The sequence below is a fragment of the Papilio machaon genome, chromosome 4 (genome assembly GCF_912999745.1).
Source record: "Papilio machaon chromosome 4, ilPapMach1.1, whole genome shotgun sequence".
Classification (NCBI taxonomy): domain Eukaryota; kingdom Metazoa; phylum Arthropoda; class Insecta; order Lepidoptera; family Papilionidae; genus Papilio; species Papilio machaon.
Genome location: NC_059989.1, coordinates 4,085,433 through 4,104,432, shown reverse-complemented (window position 1 = coordinate 4,104,432; position 19,000 = coordinate 4,085,433). Strand labels below are relative to the sequence as shown.

Here is a 19,000-nt window from a genome sequence, read left to right as displayed (position 1 = left end):
TATAAATTAGTGAACGAATCAGAAATAAATTACGAGTATATGCTTAATTCTACAATAAACCATTGCATAGTAAAACATTTATAACTTCTAGTACGACAGAATATAAACACGACAGTGATAAAAAAACAAACAAAGTAACATCAATGATTTATTATGAAATTAAGAAATGTGTTCTGCATTCTAATTTTACAATATTTACTAAAGCAGTTAACAAATTGCGTTATTTTTTATTCCTTAAATTTACGAAAAACAAGAGTATACGGCTGTGCGGAATGTGTAATACCAACATGACCCTCTAATCCTGGTAATTCTACCCCCTCAGCCAATCTAAACTCGTAATGATTCATCAAATTAGTGAAAAATAGAAACAGTTCAATTCTTGCCAAGTGAATGCCTAAACAAATTCGTCGTCCAACTCCGAACGGTATGAAGTAATCAGGTAGATGCAGGTTGCCATCTTTCAAGAATCTTTCAGGGAGGAATTTTTCAGGCTCTACAAATAATACCGGATCCATATTGATTTTGTTGATCAGTGGCACAATGTGCGAACCAGCAGGTATCAATAAGCCATTGATTTCCCAATCCCTGTAAAATTAATTTATTGGTTCAACAGTCAAATGTCAATACTTACAAAAAAATTTAATAAAAATAAGAAGGAAGCTTTCAAATGTTGTCATATAAAAATCACTTGTGATAACCTTCCTCAGTACTTATTACATGACGAGGGCTGAATATACACCCTTTAAATGGCTACATTACTCCCTTTGCGTAGATTTCTCTTAATAAACCATAATTAATGGATTCACTAGTGGACAATGGAACATTGCAAATATCGATCACGAACCTTAGTGTAATCGTTATATACAAAACATAAACATCTGAGTGTCGTCGTTAATAAAATGATTTTATATATAACTTCAAACTTTCGTGGTTTTTACTAATATACTGTTCGTAAGAAACGGGATTCTTACCACGATTAGGCTGTTTGAGCTCCCTATAAAATGATTTTACTTACTCAGTGTTAACATGGGTAGTTCCCAGTGGCACAACAGACACTCGACGCAAGGTTTCGTAGATAACAGCTTCAATGTAGGGTAGCTTTTGTCTGTGCGCCATAGTCACCAGGTTCCCGACGCCGACCACTTTCGCCAGCTCGTCTTTGACTCTCGCAGCGACGACTGTTTCACGCAGCATCATAACCAAAAGCCAAACAACGGTGTTCCGAGACGTCTCCATACCGGAGGAGAACAGATCGTTCATGACTTGCACGATCTGCCTAACTAAAAAAGGAAAATTCGAAGACTTCAATTGTCATCCGTGTTTAAAATAGGACAATGATTTTAAGCCTAGTGTTAACTGAATAAATTTGCCAGAACTAAAATTTGTAGAGTAATAAAAATAAAATCATTTTGAAACAGTTCCCTGGTGTTGTTCGAAGGGAAGTCCAATCCAAAGTAATCGAGCCAAGAGTCTAAAATTACCTGGTTGAACATTATGGAAAATTGTAGGAGATTTTCCTTCTTTTTCCTTTTGAACTTGTTCTAGATAATAATCCAGAAGATCGTTGTACTCTTGTTTGCCAGATTCACTTCTCTTCTTGAGACGTTCTTCAATATGCCTCGCATGGAACTGACTGATGTCTGTTAGATTTCGATTGATTTCTTCTATCACAGCCTTTTTGCCAGGCAATACCTAGAAATAAGATTTTTTTTCATGGTAAAATGCAATAAATCATATATTTATATTTAAAAACTTTAAACTCGTAATTTAATTAAAAATTTAATTAAATTAATTAAAAATTTAATTTATTTGAATGCGACTCTCTTTTCACTTTTTCTTTTTCAGATTATTGATTTTATTTTGTTTTACACCGACGTAGAATGATACCCTCATATATAATATGAAAATAATCGTTTTATCGTCGGAATTTTTGAATTCGAGGCATCCACTGGTCCTCAAGTTATTTAAATAACTACTTTAGAAAATAACATTTAACACTAACAAGATAAAACGGCAGATGTTCTCCGATATGCACAGATCCGTAAAGCTTCATACTTCTAGCGATTCTCTCGTTGAATACAATGAACTCCTTGTCGCCTTCCTCGAAGCGATAGCTCATAGTGAGCAGGCAGATGACGTTATGCAAGTGCCTGCCGAGGACTAACACCGGGTCGACAGGCTCGCCGAGTCGCTTCTTAATATTGCTTAGCATTTCATCGATTTCTCCCTGAAAATACCATAAAAAAAATTTTGCAACACTAACAAAGTAAATAATTACTGTGCAATGTGTTTAATTTAGTAGTGGGAAATGGATAACAAAATTAAAATCGTCCAGAAAAATTATAAGATGCAGTACCATTTTTTTGTAAAGAAGTATACGTATAACACTTCATACCGTAGGACTTGTATATTTGGCCGTTGTTGTTGTATAGATTGCAACCACAAAGTATGTAAATGCAGACTGGGTTAATCAAACAGTATCGATAATTTCCTAATTTAATAGATAATTAGCACATATTGATCTTACATTTGGTCCAATCATTATATTGATTGCAATTGTGCTGTGGATATAGTATTTGTTTATACTTTTATTTATTCCACGTACCTAATGGATATATCCTAATATACAAATAAAATAACTTATTACTGGCTTCAATCAGCAGGAGTCGTCTGACAATAATGATGGCAATGATAATGTTGGTAATGATGTTAAAAATCATATATATAATCTTACTAATACTTATATAGTATAATATTAATATATATAACAGTAGTAAGTGATCCTTACCATAACGATCTGTTCCAGTCGCTGATGCTTCCACATGCTAACTCCGAGCGCTCGGAACTTGTCGTGCAGGAAGTGGCGCTGGCGTCGCCACAGAACGTTCTCACTCAGTACAATACCTAGATAAAAAGCAAAATAAATGGTAAGATAAAAGACTTAAGTTGGTGCATAAAAACGTAAGCGGTACAAAATGTAGCTGCTGAAAAAAATTTCAAAATTCTTTCATCAAAAACTATAAAGCTCAATCTTTTATTATCCTGCAATATTTAAATGCAAAAAAACAACTCTGTTTTTGTCTAGTACTTTATGTTGGAAATATGATTGCATATGTGGGTACTCAAATATTTTGGCGTTAGTGAAATATGTTTTAGAAAAAAAAACTAATTCTCACGACTTCTTGGATAATATAGGTAGCTTGGATAAATAGCATCTGTTTTTCATCGAGCCCACTGGTTATCTTTCTGTATGTGAGCTTAGACAGATCCTCTATAAAGCAACTTACACACTCATATCGAATGACATAAAAGCAAACGATGGCTTTGAAAAAAACATGTCATCTCTCAGCCCTGTGTTTTTAAAAAACATTTGATTGATTGTTATTTTACTGGTGAGTGACGACAGAAATATCTAAACAAAAGCAAACTATATTTTTTTAAGAAAAATATACCACAATATTTATATTTTTCCTGTATTTTTTGTGGCAACTCATGGTAACATTTAAATATTGTCGCTAAAAATTACTTAATGTTAACCAACCTAATCCGCCCATCAAATTGTTTAAAGGCGTTTGTGGGCGGCCTGTGGATTCGAATCTGTTGAATAAATCTCTCAAAGTAGTTGCAGAGCCGATGCATACGACAAGATTGATGCCCAATCGCACGGATGAGATGTCACCATATTTTGAATTGAGCGATAAATAATACGCGTCAGGCGATCCCCCGCTGATCCACGGCAGCCGACCCAATAATGGCATTCCCCATGGACCTATAGAAATACAAAAAAGACTCAATATCACTTAAATTTTAAAATAAATTTCAACGGCAATTTAATTCAAACACTTACCCGGCGGAAGCCTGAAGTTATAATCCAAACGTTTCTTTATAAACCAAATACAGAATAATAAACATGTCGTAACTAATACGAATCTAAGATAACTGCAAAAGACGTTTTCTAAAAGAAGCATGTAAACGTAATCAAACATTTTCTAAAATATATTTTATTATCCTTAATACAAAGAGACCGATCACCCAAAAACGATACGAAGTATATGTTACACGTTCAACCAACACTAATTACAAACTACCCTCAAGAGTTTAAATAACTGTACCGTACGGTAAGAAATCATCTGGTTACAATAAGAATCAAAGAGCATTTGACAAGTGATTTAAATGTGTAAATATTTTTGATCGAAGGAGGACAAATGTCAAATGTTTGCCAAGTGTTCAATTTATATACCTAGTAGTAGTAGGAACGTGCCATTTTATCGTAGGATCTGAGATAATTGTTGTACTGCGCATTAATGGGGCATCATTACTTTATTTTCCATTGGTCACACTGAACTTCAAAGTTCAATGACAGAAACCTTGGAATCATTATTAATCAACTGTATGCGGACGGTAGAAGCTTTGTAATATCAAAAGGATGTTTTTTTATTTTAAATATATTTCAATAATCTAGGATTTTATCAGTTAACGAGTATTGAGGCTAATTGATGCTTTTTTTAACCTATTTTTGCCGGACAAAGTTTGTAATTCCATTTAAATTGTCATTTAAATTTTTATATGAAAATTAACAATAATGAAATTTACTAATTATTAATTTCAAGTTCAACTTATTAAACGTGAAATATTAATATGAAGCAATAAAGTCAGCTAAAGATAGATAAAGTATTCCTATTCATTAATGTTTAACAAACGTTAAGTGAATAATAGGGGGAAATATGTTTTGGAAGATTTAAAAAAGTTCCGAGTCCTAAGTCTTATTTTAAGTGTAAACATTCGTTTTGTATTTACAAAGTAAGTCGTAGTGTGAGTAAACAGAGTGCATGCGCAGCTTAAAAACGTAACAGGTGAACGACACTAACTCGCCTAGAAAGGGCATCGACCGCGAAGGTCGTGTCGTTATCCACATCGAAGGACTTGCATAAGTGGCAATCATGATTGGATAACATTATACCTATTATCTGTTGTAGGTGCGCAATTCCGGGTTCATTGCTTTCGCAAGGACGTCCGTTCAAACGTGATTGAATGGCGCACGTTGTTGACTTCGAGGTAATGTGTGAAACGTCATATTCTCCGATCGAACACCATAACGTAAGTAGCTCGTGCTGTTTGTTTTTTGTCTTTAATATCTTCTGTTATCTATAGCTGTAAATAAATTATATAAAATCGTATTGGAATTTGCTATCTATACATATGAATAAAATCGGCATATCTGTATATAATATCAAAAACGAATAAACAAAAAATTATAATAATAATAAAAATAACGATAACGATAAATCATTTTTTTTTAATTTTTTGTCTGTCTGTCTGTGTCCGCAAGGCCGCTTTTGTTCCGGGTAGAATCCGGAACGGCTGAACCGATTTTGACGGGAATTTGGCGGGAAGGTAGCTGATGCACGCGGGCATATTTTTAATACTACGCGGACGAAGTCACGGGCGACCGCTAGTAGATAATATAATCTTTACACGCTTGATTTGTATTTGTAAACTGTTTCATTTATGTCAACTGCGCGGACACGTGCTAATTTTGTTGTAGGTACTACACGTGATCTATATTTGAGTTTCTTATTGCGTGGAAATAAGAGCTAAAATTCAGCGTAGCTGTTAGTTGTAGTATCGAAATAACGCAATTCTTGATTAAATATAACAGAAATTTTACTACTGGCGTAATTAAGCTATCGGTCAGTGAACTCAAATATAGACTACACTGCAGAATGCAATGCAACTTACTGACTCTGCTTTAAATTTGACACATTACTAGTTGTTGTATATGGACTTATAAATATAATGCTCATGTAATAAGGTAAGTAGCAAACGGCTCCGTAGATAATTATCGATTTATCAACATCCATAAAAATCAGAAAAGTTGAAGATGAAAGTCAGCCTTTTATAATTTACAGTAAATAAGATAGTTAAAGAGGATAAGAGAAGAAGGCCTCTCTTTTGGATATTTCTTAAGGAAATGAACAGTTAAAGATGGGCATATTATTCAGTTCATCTTCTTTTTTAATTCTCAAGAAACAAGGCAATCTTTCGGTATTACAAAGGTTTCTTTTCCCTAATTTTGTTAATCAACGTTACCGAACTATTAGTGTGTAAATGTAGAACAAACTAAATTCACTCTAATCTAGATAATTGACAATCGTGTCAAAATTCTAATGTGATATACAATCTTTCGATAAAAAGTCGAACGGTCATCGAACTCTCACAGAATTTGTAATCTGTTTAACTAAGTACACGGCCGTTTCAAAATGCTTAAATAATGAACAAATAACCATAGTTAAGGATTTCGCTAGCTAGTCAAGGTAATTAGTCCGTCGTGTCATTTTGTGTGAAAGACTGTGTGAGCTTATTGAATAATCTGATAATATATACTGTGATATAAAATATAAAGTAATGTGAGTAATGCTCGATGCAAAAATTAAATCATAAAAAAACTTCGAATCATTAGTTTTCATTTAAATAAAATTTTAAAAATCCAAGTCTAAATTTAACATGTCCGTCGACGCGGTAGACCGTAGATCCCATCGATCAGTGGGAGAGCTAGTGGCGCGGCAATCACACCCACTACCAATAAACGAATTCGGTCATACGAATTGGCGCTATCTGTACGACCACATTCATTTCACATTTCACTTTCGTCGAGTCGGTCCGGTGCCACGGCGAACGGTCCGGTGTCGTTGACCCGCCGTCCTCTCGGCCGCGTGCCGATTAGATAATTTCCGCGCTGCGTTGTCAAAATACTCATGACCCAATGGTACAGTGAATACGATGGGTCAACGAACCCGCGACGATCGCTCAACCACCGACGTGATTGGCTTATTCATACGAAATTTCAATACAGAAAAAATAACACTATCGGTTGACTATACCGTAATCTCCCAAATTATCTTACTGATATGGGTTTCTAGAATATGGGTTATACACTACTGATTGTTTCGTAAAATTTGATACGCAGATTACAGCTGTCAATTGTTCTAATCTTATTTACGTTGCATAATCGTATCTTACGACTTTTAGCACAAAAAATGTTTTTTTTTTGGGTGCGCAATATTTTTACTTTAACTTTTTTCAAGTAATCTCCAGCACCACTTGTAGTTGGATTTTCATTTAGTTCGTAATAACTTACTCCTACCTCTTTCACTTGACCAAATGTCCGCTGCTAAATAATGTGACAGCTAACTATTTCGGTTAATAAATCATGCATACTTTTCTATGTTTCCTTACTAGAGAGGCCTGTTGAAGTTGTATAAAATAATGTAAGAAATGTACAGTAAATTTCATCTTTCATGAGGAAGCGATTCAGTATTAAACACTTGCTATCGGTTTTTATTTATATTTATCATAGTCATTCATATAAAACATTGTTAAAACGAAGAGAGAATGCAATTTCCGTGAATATAAACATGTATAATAGCTACTTATTTTCGTTAACTTTTTAGTATGTCTTTTATTTATTTTTCCAACTTAATTCTTACATTTTATTATTGTTACGTTGTTATGTACGGAAAATACCGTTAATTAAACTCTTGCTAAAGCCACTGATTTATATATGTATAATTAAATAACGAGTCTTTATTATTTACTTATCTTATAATTGATAAATACAGATTCAATTTAAGTACAACCATAAGTGGGTGCATAAGTATCCTTGATTTAAGTACGTCTGTTTAGTGGCACTTAGCACTGCCGGTTAGATCATACTGCGAGGTTCAACAACACAATGTGATCAGTATGGACATATGAAGACATACTCTGTCAATAGCGCATTGTAGCTTAGACTCCCTAATCATTCACATATACGTAGCTAGAATCGTTTCCGATCGTTTCGACGCCATAGTCTTCAAATTTCCAACAACACATGTTATAAGAAAATTAAAAATATAAAAACTACTGAGATATAGTGCAAAAAATAACTTTTATTTTTTCGATTATTGGAGCTAGGTTTATTTATTTAAGGCATTTTGTTGTGAGCGAGGACGAGAATATTAATGCATCTGCTGAAAGCATAGACTAACTGAAGCACTCAGAGTGGGCAATCTATTCAGGGACTGCTTGGTTAAACATCAAACGATTCGCAGTGTGGTAGTTAATCTTTGAACTGTTAGCGTGTAATGACAATGATGAAAATATAATGTTAAGGCTAATTGCTAGTATATTTATGAGGTGTGCACGAGCACTCTGGGCAGTGAACGCACGCGCTAGTCGAGGTCGGGCGATCACCTCCCTTATGTAACTTACACAGACTAAACCACGAAGTGCATCCAACGCTTACGGTTCAAGCACACAGTAAAATAAGGAATCTTGTCTTTAGCGAAGGTTTTTACAGTTAAACTCTATTGCAGTAACAGGGGTGTTCCCATTGGGCCGATTGAGTCCATACAAACAACAAGATGATAGTCCCCTTTCCCTTCCCACCTTTTCTTATAAGGAAAAAATGGAAGTAAAAGTGGATATAACGAAGGAGGGGACGCATAGGAATGAGATCCTTTTCTGTGCGTCCCATCCTCCATCGCTAAAAAAATAGGCAACGCATCGCAATTGCGTCGTTATTTCGACGTATTCAGGTGGCCACTTTCTCGTTTGCCACCTTATGAAAAAACATCATTTTACCCAATGGCGGATTAGTTTTTGTAATACTCTAGGCGCTACCCTTTGACTGTTGGATTTTATGACACTTTTGTGCTTGATACCCGGGGCGGCGTGTCTTTCCCCTTCCCACTTTAAAGCCGCAACTGTGATCTCATAATATATGAATTAAATGGCTATAGAAGTCACGTTCTATGATTCTGTTAAGATCGTAGTTATTATTCTTCGATTGTCTTTAGGACCAATGATTATTATACATCTGTTCCATAGGCTATTCATGTGGAATATAAACGAGTGTTTATCAGTGTGGGTGATCTTGTGTTATCTCGCATCCATTTCAATAAAAAAAAACTTAGGTATATTTTTAACGTATTTCTATATTTTGTCGAACCGTGAAGGTTGTTTACAGTGTTAGTACTTAAATGTTTTTTGTATTTTATGCTCTTACATCCCGATAGGAAAACTAAAATTCATAATTTGACTTTATCTTGTTTGTCTACACAAAAGTTGGCCAAAATTACTGTGATAAAAATTCTCTGCCTCACAAAAAAATAAAATTGTACTAACGTATAAGGCTTATTACTAACAAGGTATAACTTTAAAGCTAAAAAAAGGTTTTTTTTTTATTTTTTGCAGTGACAATAAAACACAATTATTAATATTTTATATATAATTTATTTATGGCACCATATAATTTTTAACAAATAAAAAAAGAATATAATGAGTTTTAAATAATATTGCAAAAATGCAATTTAATTAATACATTAAAAATTATCAAAAAAACCAAAGCTGAGATTTACAACTGTGTTATCAGAAGTACATATAATTAGTAATTCGAACTATGTTATAATTGAACTTAAAACTTATATATTACATATGGAGAAACAAAGTAGTACTGTAATGTAATTTTTACACATTAAATAAAAAGATTTAATCGCACTTTTCACAGCAAAAATTATATGTATATGTAAATAAAAAATCGTAATATATCAATTATAATTGTACTTAAATTTAATGGCAGTTGTCAATTCGATGTTTTCCACTTAGTATAAAACAAAATTATTTCCTCAGTTTTTTCGAAAGCAACGAGTGCAAATATTGTATTATTTTTTCTGTTTTTTATTTTTATTTCTTTTCACTATTCGTGTGCACTGTACCGATTTGGTTTATTTACCTTCATTTCTACCCAAATGTTGTCTGGCAGAGATCGCTGCTAAGCACATGAGCAGATAAGACCGCCTTTTATGAAAATCCTGATCTAATTTCTATTCTGTAACTTCATGACAGTGCACAATAAAGTATATTTGTATTTATATTTTTGTATTCTATCTAATATTATAGCACTTCTTTTCTTTATGTAATCTTATATTAAAGACATGAAAGTATATCAGCTAATATAAAACGGCATATTATTTAACTCTTTAGTCGCCAACCTCGCAGCTCTGTTGAGTGTCATATTGCAGTGTGTGTGCAAAGCTTCCAGACAGTCACTCTCTTTCTTACTCCATTTAGATTCCATGGCCGCTGAAAACGCTGTACAAGAGAAAGTACACAAAAGACTGATAAGTATACAAACTCTCATTCTGAGAGCGTCGCTAGGTTGTTCTAGAAGGTTCAAGAAGTTAAAAGAGATATCGTCGAATAATATCTTCTCCACGACATCGGCGTGCTCCGGAAGATCTTGGAGAATTGTGATCAGGAGACCGACTGTATTTTGAACGATGCGCGGAGATCTTGATGCTGGATAAAACAAAAAGTAAGTATAAAATATTAAAATAAATTTATAAAAGTGTAAACTAACTACATAGTTTTTAGTACTAAAATATTACAAAATAACTAATCATTTAACTAATCCTAAGATTCACAACGCATATTATTATTATTAATACAATTTCTAAGACTTAATTGTAGAACCAGATGTAATATATTTTTTTTTATCTAAAAGTACAGTAAGTACGAAAAAGTGTTTTGCTCACTATAGATGTCAGCATGGTCAAGAATTGCTGTAGCACTAAATATGCCACAGATATACAAAAAAACACTTTACTTAATATCATCATCATCATCAGCTCACTATACGTCCCCACCGAGGGGCTCGGAGCCTACCCCAAGTTAGGGGTGACTAGGCCATAGTCAACCACGCTGGCCAAGTGCGGGCTGGTTGACTTCACACATATCATTGAATTTCTTCTCAGATATGTACAGGTTGCATCACGATGTTTTCCTTCACCGTAAGAACGTCGGATAAATGTACATATGTAAATCGAAAATCGAAAAACACATTGGTACATGGCGGGATTCGAACCCAGGACCTGCAGATTGCAAGTCAAGTGCTTAACCCCTGAGCCACCGACGCTCTTTACTTAATATACAGAGCACAAAATACTCTATAGACTGTAGTCATAACATCGACTCGGAGCTCTTCTAATTCACAGTAAGTAAGAAAAACATTTTTATTTTCATAAAAAATTACGTATAAAATTTTTGACAGATGACAGCGGACTCTTAACGCTTGCGCCATCTACTTAGAGCTATCAGGTTTTTTCGTTTACACAACCTAAATGTTAATAAGGAGTGGTGCTTACAAAGTGTGAGTAGTTTGGTGAAGACTGCGTGTGCGCTGTATGCTGTGAGTGCTGCGGCGAGCTGACGCACGGCGCGACACGAGCGCACACACAGCCACAGGCACACCTCCAACATACGTCCCGCACCACACACTCTACATGTAACAAATTCCTCTGTCACTTTTGGAAACATTAATTCACAAACGATCATGTCATCATATTTGACGTTATTAATTTTAATGAAGAGTATACTATCGTGGTGATCTTTAAGGGAGGTCTATGCCCAGCAGTGGGCGTTACGTGACTGAAAAGAAGTAGAAGATACTATATTTAAAGAAAAAAAGATGACGAAATTTTTATTTGGTATCTAAGAGGAAAACATTATATTACTATGGTAATGTTCACTAGTTAAAAATTAACGTACCTGTCTTCAGCTTCATTATCACTATCATACCAGTCTTTCATCAGCGAATTTATAGCGGCCACGAAATTATATACCACTTTAGCTTCTAAATATACCTGGAATTAAAAATAACTATAATCAGCCTTACTTATAATTTTTACTATTATTTTAATTTCATCGTTTGAAAAATAAATACATACAAAATCTAGGCGTAAGATCGTATATTTTGAATTATTCCAACAGTCTAAGCGAAGAAATTTTCAAGTAGTTTTATAATTTACTCATCACAAACATAAAAATTCAAACATAAATCTAGATATACTAACATCCTGTATATTGAGCAGTGTGTGTCGGGGCAGGGCGTGCGGGGCGTGCGGGGCGTGTGGGGCGTGCGGGGCGTGCGGGGCGTGCGGGGCGTGCGGGGCGTGCGGGGCGTGCGGGGCGTGCGGGGCGTGCGGGGCGTGCGAGAGCGCGGGCAGGGCCAGCAGCGCCGCCACCGCGCCGCACACGCGCGCCCCACGCCCACCACGCGCCGCCACGCCCACCACACCCACCACCATGCTCACCTGCAACACGTAACACAATATACAGACACACATCTTTACTACCACCCTGTAGAAATCCCCTCCTGGTCTGTTGTCAAAGAAAAAAAAGACAATATTTATTAATACAAATGACAAAGCAGACCGATCATATTGCTATCTGTGGGAGAGGCCTATGCCCAGCAGTGGGCGTCACGTGGCTGAAAAGAAGAATATTGCTAGCTCAATAGATATTAATATTGTCAGTGTTAACTAGATCTATGTTTTTTATTAAATTTCTTCATGTAAAGGATCAAAGTGTGTTCATATAGTTACCATGTTCAGCTGTGTGAGTGATTCAACATCTCCATCCATGACCTCAGTTATATTGGAATTGAGAAATGCTTCCCATTCTTCTAATTCCATTGTAGACGGTTCTTTTACTGTAAATAGTAAAACATTACAAATTAAAAAAAATCTAGGTTTTTGTCCATCAATAATAGATATCAATGATATTTATTAATAAATAAAAGTGTAATTTATACAAACCTTCCACATTTTTGTCAGTCTTAAGAATGCAATCATTATCAGCAACTTCAATGGCATCTTCAGTTTCCTCTATAACCTCATTTTTCTCAATATCTTCATCTTTTTCTTCTTTAGAACTGACCACTTTGTCTTTATCTACGATACTTGAAACTTCTAAATTCGGTTCACTGGTACGGCGTCCTTCCGGCTTATTTTTATCCAAACTTCTACTGAAGTGGAATGATCTTTTTATACTTCTTGTTAATCTATTGCCCCCACTACCAAACCTAAGTTTATCTCGTGAGAATTGCAGTATTTTCTGTTTATAAGATGGCGGTACACTTTTACTTAAACCAGAACTAACATCGCTACTGCATTTCGTTGAACTTTTAGGATTCTCAAGGCTATGTGAAGCTGTATCTACAGATTTCGCTTTCTGCTTTACTTCAGCTATATCTTGTACTTCGTCACTAATGGTTTCGATTTCTTCAATTGCTTTATTCACATCGTGTTTTTCTTCTTCAATTTTGTGCATTTTCGTTTCATGTTTTGGATTAGCGACCATTAATTGAGCCATGTTTCTTTCAAGATGGCAAACGACAAGATTTGAGTTATTCATCACATTGAATTCGTGACGTAATAGTTTAGCGTTAACAGCAGTAATTGGTTGTGATTGATCTTCGTCATCAGTTTTAAGACTGTCACGAACACTGAATGCACTAGTTGCTCTAACACTATCATCATCAGACATGGGTACACACTCCATAGCTTGCATTACACCTCTGACATTACGTAAGTCATGTTCTCGTCCAGTTTTGACAGATTCAGTTTCAGGTTTTGCATTTCTGGAATTTAAAATATTAATTTTTAGTGTTAAATATTCTTCAAAAGAATTTTAAATTCTAATACAATCATAATTACTTAGTATTACTGCTTATTTTATCCCTTTGTAGTTGTTTTGCCTCTTGTTGGCTATGAGTTAGTGGTTTAGTAAAGGGTGATTCACTCTGCACATCCTCAGGCAGAATAAGGATGTGTCCCAATACAAATGGATGCTCCAAAATTTCTGGCCAACTCATTCTTTTACCAGGATCTTTGTGTAACAAACCCTGCAGTAAAACATTATAAAAACAATTATTAAAAGAAACATTGAATAACATATTATTTTGTTAAAATCTCACAAAATAACACTTTAAATTAAGAGTTGTAGTAAATAATGGTTTAAAGATATATTTTACTTAATATTATAAATGCCAAATTTTTGATGGACGGATATTTGAATGGATCTTGATGAAATTTGGCACTGATGTAGAACATAGTCTGGAAGAACATATAGGCTTCTTATTAATGTTACTTATAACTATGAATAAGTTATGAAAGCATTATACCTGTAAAAATGAACGCGCTTCCATGCTGATAAAACTAGGCCATTGTACAGGCTTGTGTCGAATCATGCGCACCAATTGCCAAATAGACATTGTACAAAATGGAGGCTGGCCAGCCATCAGTTCATACACAATACAGCCTAATGACCATAGATCTGCCTGAAAATCAATTAGTTTTTTTAAGATACGTGATAATTTAAACATAATGTGAATTAACTCAGTAATGATTTGCCTGTCAATTTAATTCTGTATTTATCAATTTAGCTCTAGCTTAATTGTTTTATGCGATGATATGTATTTTCATTAACACCAAAGTTAATACTTTTTTGTTTATTATGTTATCATGAATGTTAATTATACCTGATGGTCATACGGTTTTTCATCAATTAACTCCGGCGCCATATATAGTGGTGTTCCTTTGATTGAAGTCAGAATATGTGTAGCATTAGTCATAATGCGAGCTAGACCAAAATCGCACAACTTTGCACGGCCAGAACTGTCCAGTAGTACATTTTGAGGCTTCAGATCTCTGTAAAGTTTTGAAATATCTTATTACAAATAATTATAAAAATAAAAACTTTACATTCTTCAAATCAAAATATTTATTGCAATTATAGATATTCTGTAACATAATTTACACATTAGTATATTTTTCTACTGATTTATTTACTTAAAAAATTCTTACCTATGTAAAACTCTATGGGAATGTAAGTAATAAAGTGCTGACACCAAATCCCAGGTTATTTTCTTAACCTGTTCTTCGTTTAAGCATCCTTCCTTAGCAAGTATGCTGTGTAATTCTTTCTCAGCATATTCTGTTACAACAACTAACTCGGATTCTGTATCAAAACTGTCAATCATCCTTATTATGTTGGGATGATTGAGTTGCCGCTGAATATCACATTCTTGTCTCAAATTTTTCAAATCTTTCGGTGACCTCCCTTTCTGTAAACATAAAATTTAAAGTTATAAAGACAGATGATGCACAACATAGAAATTTGCATAAGCCACGTACCTTCCTTATAACTTTTAGAGCAACTATGGCATCAGACTCTTTGTGTTTTGCCTTAAATACACGGCCAAAAGACCCTTCTCCGATAAAAGAAATAACGATGTAACTATCCATATTTAAAAATTAAATTTTCAGTACGTAAGAAGTGAAGCAAGTTATTAAAGTTATAAGTATTTTTCTCTTCAATACCATAACACCAGATAAATTATACTATCACACAATTGTTATTAAATGATACATTTAATGTTTCATAATATTTTCATAGCATTATTAAATTAGTCTTTAATAACCAAGCACAATTTTAATGCAAAACCTGTTTTAGGAGGTTTCAAAGTTTTAAAAATAAACAAAACAAACTCCATTTGCAACCAAAGTCAAATTGACATTGACAGTTTAACAGGATTTCTTTTTTTAAGGCCAAACAATACGCAGCAAACGATACAGCAAATACAGCCACATGAATTTTTCTTATTATTTTAATCTTGCTGTAGACTTCGTTCTGAACAAATTATGCTGTCGCTATTTTCTTTAAACGAATAATATATTAGAAATGATAAACTGCTTCATACATTATGTTTTATTGCTGCGCTACATTATGTTTTATTTATTCAAGCAGCGTTTTTTCAACGACATTTTTTTATTTTTACAATGGTTTGAGTTTTTGACTTCATAATAAAAAATCCGTTTTATCTATTTTCGAAAAGGAATTGTAATACATGAAGTTATTTTTTTAAGCTTGTATTTTTATTATGTACTTGCTATCCGCCCGGAATTAAAAAACACGTAATAAAGAATCGTCTACATCTGTGCCAAATTTTATCAAGATCCGTCGTTCCGGAGATACCTTCAAACAAACATCCATCCATCCATCCAGCGATCCATCTAAACATTTGCATTTATAATATTAGTATTAGTATGATATAGTATGAAGTAAGCTTTAAGTAAACTAAACAAAAATCATATGAAACCCGGTTTTTGACAATGTAGATAAACAAATGCATTATTTTTTTTATATCATAAGGTGGCAAACGAGCAAACGGCCACGGATTCGCCGCAATAGCGAGGCGACCGTTGCCCATAGACATCCGCAAATGCAGATGCGTTGCCTACCTTTAATCAACGGTGAAGGGGGCGCACAGAGAGAGGATATTTCTCCTTCCTATGCGTCTCCTCCTCCGCCAAATCCACTTCCCCTTCCCATCCTTTCCTTATAAGAAAAGGGTGGGAAGGGAAAGATGACTAAAATTAAGCCTCCGGTACCACACTCATCAGACGAAATGCGGAATTGCTTCCACTTCTCGCCTGTCTTACCAACAAGCCATCTACCACTTAGCCACCAAAGCAACAATGCCCAATATTTTTTTAATAAAAACTCGTAAAACAAGTAGGTAGTCATTTTTACACATACTTAATAAAAGAATTATTGGTACAATTTGATTATTTTCCGGCTCCATTTTCGTACTAATCTAACTGGTATGCGAATGTTTAGATGGATGTATCTTGTATCTTGATGAAATTTGGCACAGATGTAGAACATAATCTGAAAGAACACTTAGACTACTAATTATTTTTTTTTTCCGCGCGAACGGATTTTAGAGTGAGTAGAATTTATTTTAAGTAATAGTAGATTTTGAAGAGACTACTCCTTAGAATTGTCGTTTCAAAATGTAGATAATTTGGATGAAGTTTTACTATCCACTGTGTAAGTTAATAAAAATTTGAATTATGGTATATTGCGGTAAAACGATCTAATTTTACGTCTGGGCTAACAGAAGGTCATAATTTTTTTTTGTGAACAAATAAAAAAAAAATCATCTATTTTGCTAGGATTCCATCATAAATATCATATAGGTACCGCCATAAAGATTAGTATTATTAGTAACAGCTTTGAGTTGTAGACAAAAACTTTCAGTTCTATTATTATTAATGAGACTTGCGTTATAATATTTTACATTTTAAGACCACATAAAACAAAAATAATATTAGTATGATCATCTATTCGTTTCAGGACTTCAGGGTTGAGCGATATAAAATTATTATCTGTGCTTTCTTTGACTTTATCATTTGTTTATTTTTTTTCGGAAAAGACTTCGGTTTTCCTGTTTTTGATGTGGATTATATAATTACTTAACTTTCATTAGAGTGGAGTTGTATATACAATTATTTAACCAATTACAATAATAATAGTTTATCCAAATTATCTTGGATTTCCAACCGCGCTGCAGCGGGATGATTGTTTTAGTATTAGTGTATTAAACAAATTAAGTTAACAAGATCTTTTTATACATGTAGAAGCGGACACTCACGGTGAAATAACACATCAAAGGTTTACCAATTTAACGTTTTTATGAGGTTCTTTGATGTGGAATCTGTTATAAAGCCAGCTTATCAATATCGTGTTTTTAAATATGTTATCAGCTCGACAGTTTTGAGAAACTTACGAAACTAGCCGGTTCCCAAAGTTACAAGACTAAATTCAAATTTTAAACAATTAAAAATGGCTTATACTAGCTAAAATGTAACACTAGTATGTAAAATGCAAAAAACATCATTAGTCACGTTTCGAGACAATTAAATAGCAGCCAATTCCTGTAACATTTGTTTAAAATTAGTGTTAACACGAGTAAACAAATTAAAATACACAATTCGTAGTTGTGCGCAATCGCGCTTACGAGTGCTCGACCACGCCCATTTGGAATGCTATCGGAATGTTAAATTAAGAAAAACCTGTAGATTAAATTCTTTATAAATCTCCGGACACATTAAACAAGCAACGGAGACCGCGGTATCGACATTAAAAAATCGAAAACATTCGGCCAGCGTTTGTTAATGCTTTGTTGTCTATGGTCTATTTTTAACCGATTATTCGGCAACCAACTGTACGACATACCTAAAATTCGGGATCGTATACTAAAGTTGCCAAGCGCTCCACGTTATATTGGACAATTCCGCGCCGCAGCTTTTACCGAAATACACACGGACAAAACTGTTTCCATCAGCTTCAAGTCAAATAAATATAAAATGTATTGTTATCCAACATCTCACATTTTAAACGTAGATTTCTTTAAAATGTTGCCTTTATGTGCCCTGATTTCTTTACAAATTATATATTGAATTACATCTTATAGGAGTCGAATGTAGTATACATTCGACTCCTATAATATGTAATTTTATCCTAGATTGTCAATACACAAAACTTATTGCTTGAGTTCGTCGTGTTAAAATACAATATTTTGGTATAAAAATATTGTATATAGAGATTTAATTGCATGTTTGTTTCTAATAAACTAACAAAACTCTTTAAATCATATTAAAAATTCTTTTATAGTATACTATGTACAGCTCTACTATGAGTGAGTAAAAAAGGCAACATAGGTTTTCGTTTTTTTTTAATATACTGTTCGAAAAAAACGGGATACTTACCACGATTAAGCTGTTTAAACAGCAAAAATTTAATTTCTTGTACGATGAAAACAAGGCATTTTATTTTAGCGTCTTATTATGATGTCAGTTGGTTATAATCGTATATATGCTGTAGTAATCGTTATCATTCGTTGATTTGTTAAAAACAGATCGATTAGAAAGAAAATATGCGAGACCGGTGTATTCCTAAACTACCCGCGCCCATCGCCGCCCACGCCCTGTCTCGTTTGTTTACAGAATTGTGCACGGCTGTAAAATAATATGTTTTAACTTGAAATAAATGCTTTCGTGCTCGACTGTACAGCGGTATGTTGTTTTATTGTGTTCGCCAAGTCTGCCAGATTCTAGAAACTCGGCATCTGATTGAGATAGTGTTTTCTAAGAAACTCTTCGTTTATGACGATAAGGAAATTATACATACATCGGCAACTTCGCCCACTTCGTAGATAGAATTTTGATATTTTTTTGATAGTAGGATGTTTAATAGTAACAGCTAAATTACTTTATCCAAACAAAATGATCAGTTTTTTATTTTACAATACATATATGCAAATAAATACGCTGAC

The 19,000-nt window shown here is 34.0% G+C and overlaps 2 protein-coding genes across 2 annotated transcripts; both read right to left on the bottom strand.

The window, feature by feature from the left end:
- Window positions 1-223: 223 nt before the first annotated feature.
- Window positions 224-3,996, bottom strand: LOC106718481 (cytochrome P450 18a1-like). The gene is made up of 7 exons (XM_045686960.1): window positions 3,848-3,996; window positions 3,542-3,769; window positions 2,789-2,904; window positions 2,003-2,227; window positions 1,482-1,692; window positions 1,016-1,280; window positions 224-585 (listed from the first exon to the last, which is right to left on the bottom strand). The coding sequence occupies exons 1-7, from the start codon at window positions 3,984-3,986 to the stop codon at window positions 228-230; spliced, it is 1,542 nt and encodes a 513-aa protein (XP_045542916.1). The 5' UTR covers window positions 3,987-3,996; the 3' UTR covers window positions 224-227.
- Window positions 3,997-9,705: 5,709 nt separating this feature from the next.
- On the bottom strand, window positions 9,706-15,212 carry LOC106718374 (serine/threonine-protein kinase fused). Its single transcript, XM_045686804.1, has 12 exons — window positions 15,015-15,212; window positions 14,685-14,944; window positions 14,360-14,528; window positions 14,003-14,158; window positions 13,536-13,723; window positions 12,636-13,459; window positions 12,423-12,529; window positions 12,041-12,131; window positions 11,892-11,944; window positions 11,587-11,681; window positions 11,184-11,317; window positions 9,706-10,338 (listed from the first exon to the last, which is right to left on the bottom strand). Exons 1-12 carry the CDS (start codon window positions 15,123-15,125, stop codon window positions 9,986-9,988), a joined length of 2,541 nt encoding a protein of 846 aa, XP_045542760.1. The 5' UTR covers window positions 15,126-15,212; the 3' UTR covers window positions 9,706-9,985.
- Between the last annotated feature and the right edge of the window lie 3,788 nt (window positions 15,213-19,000).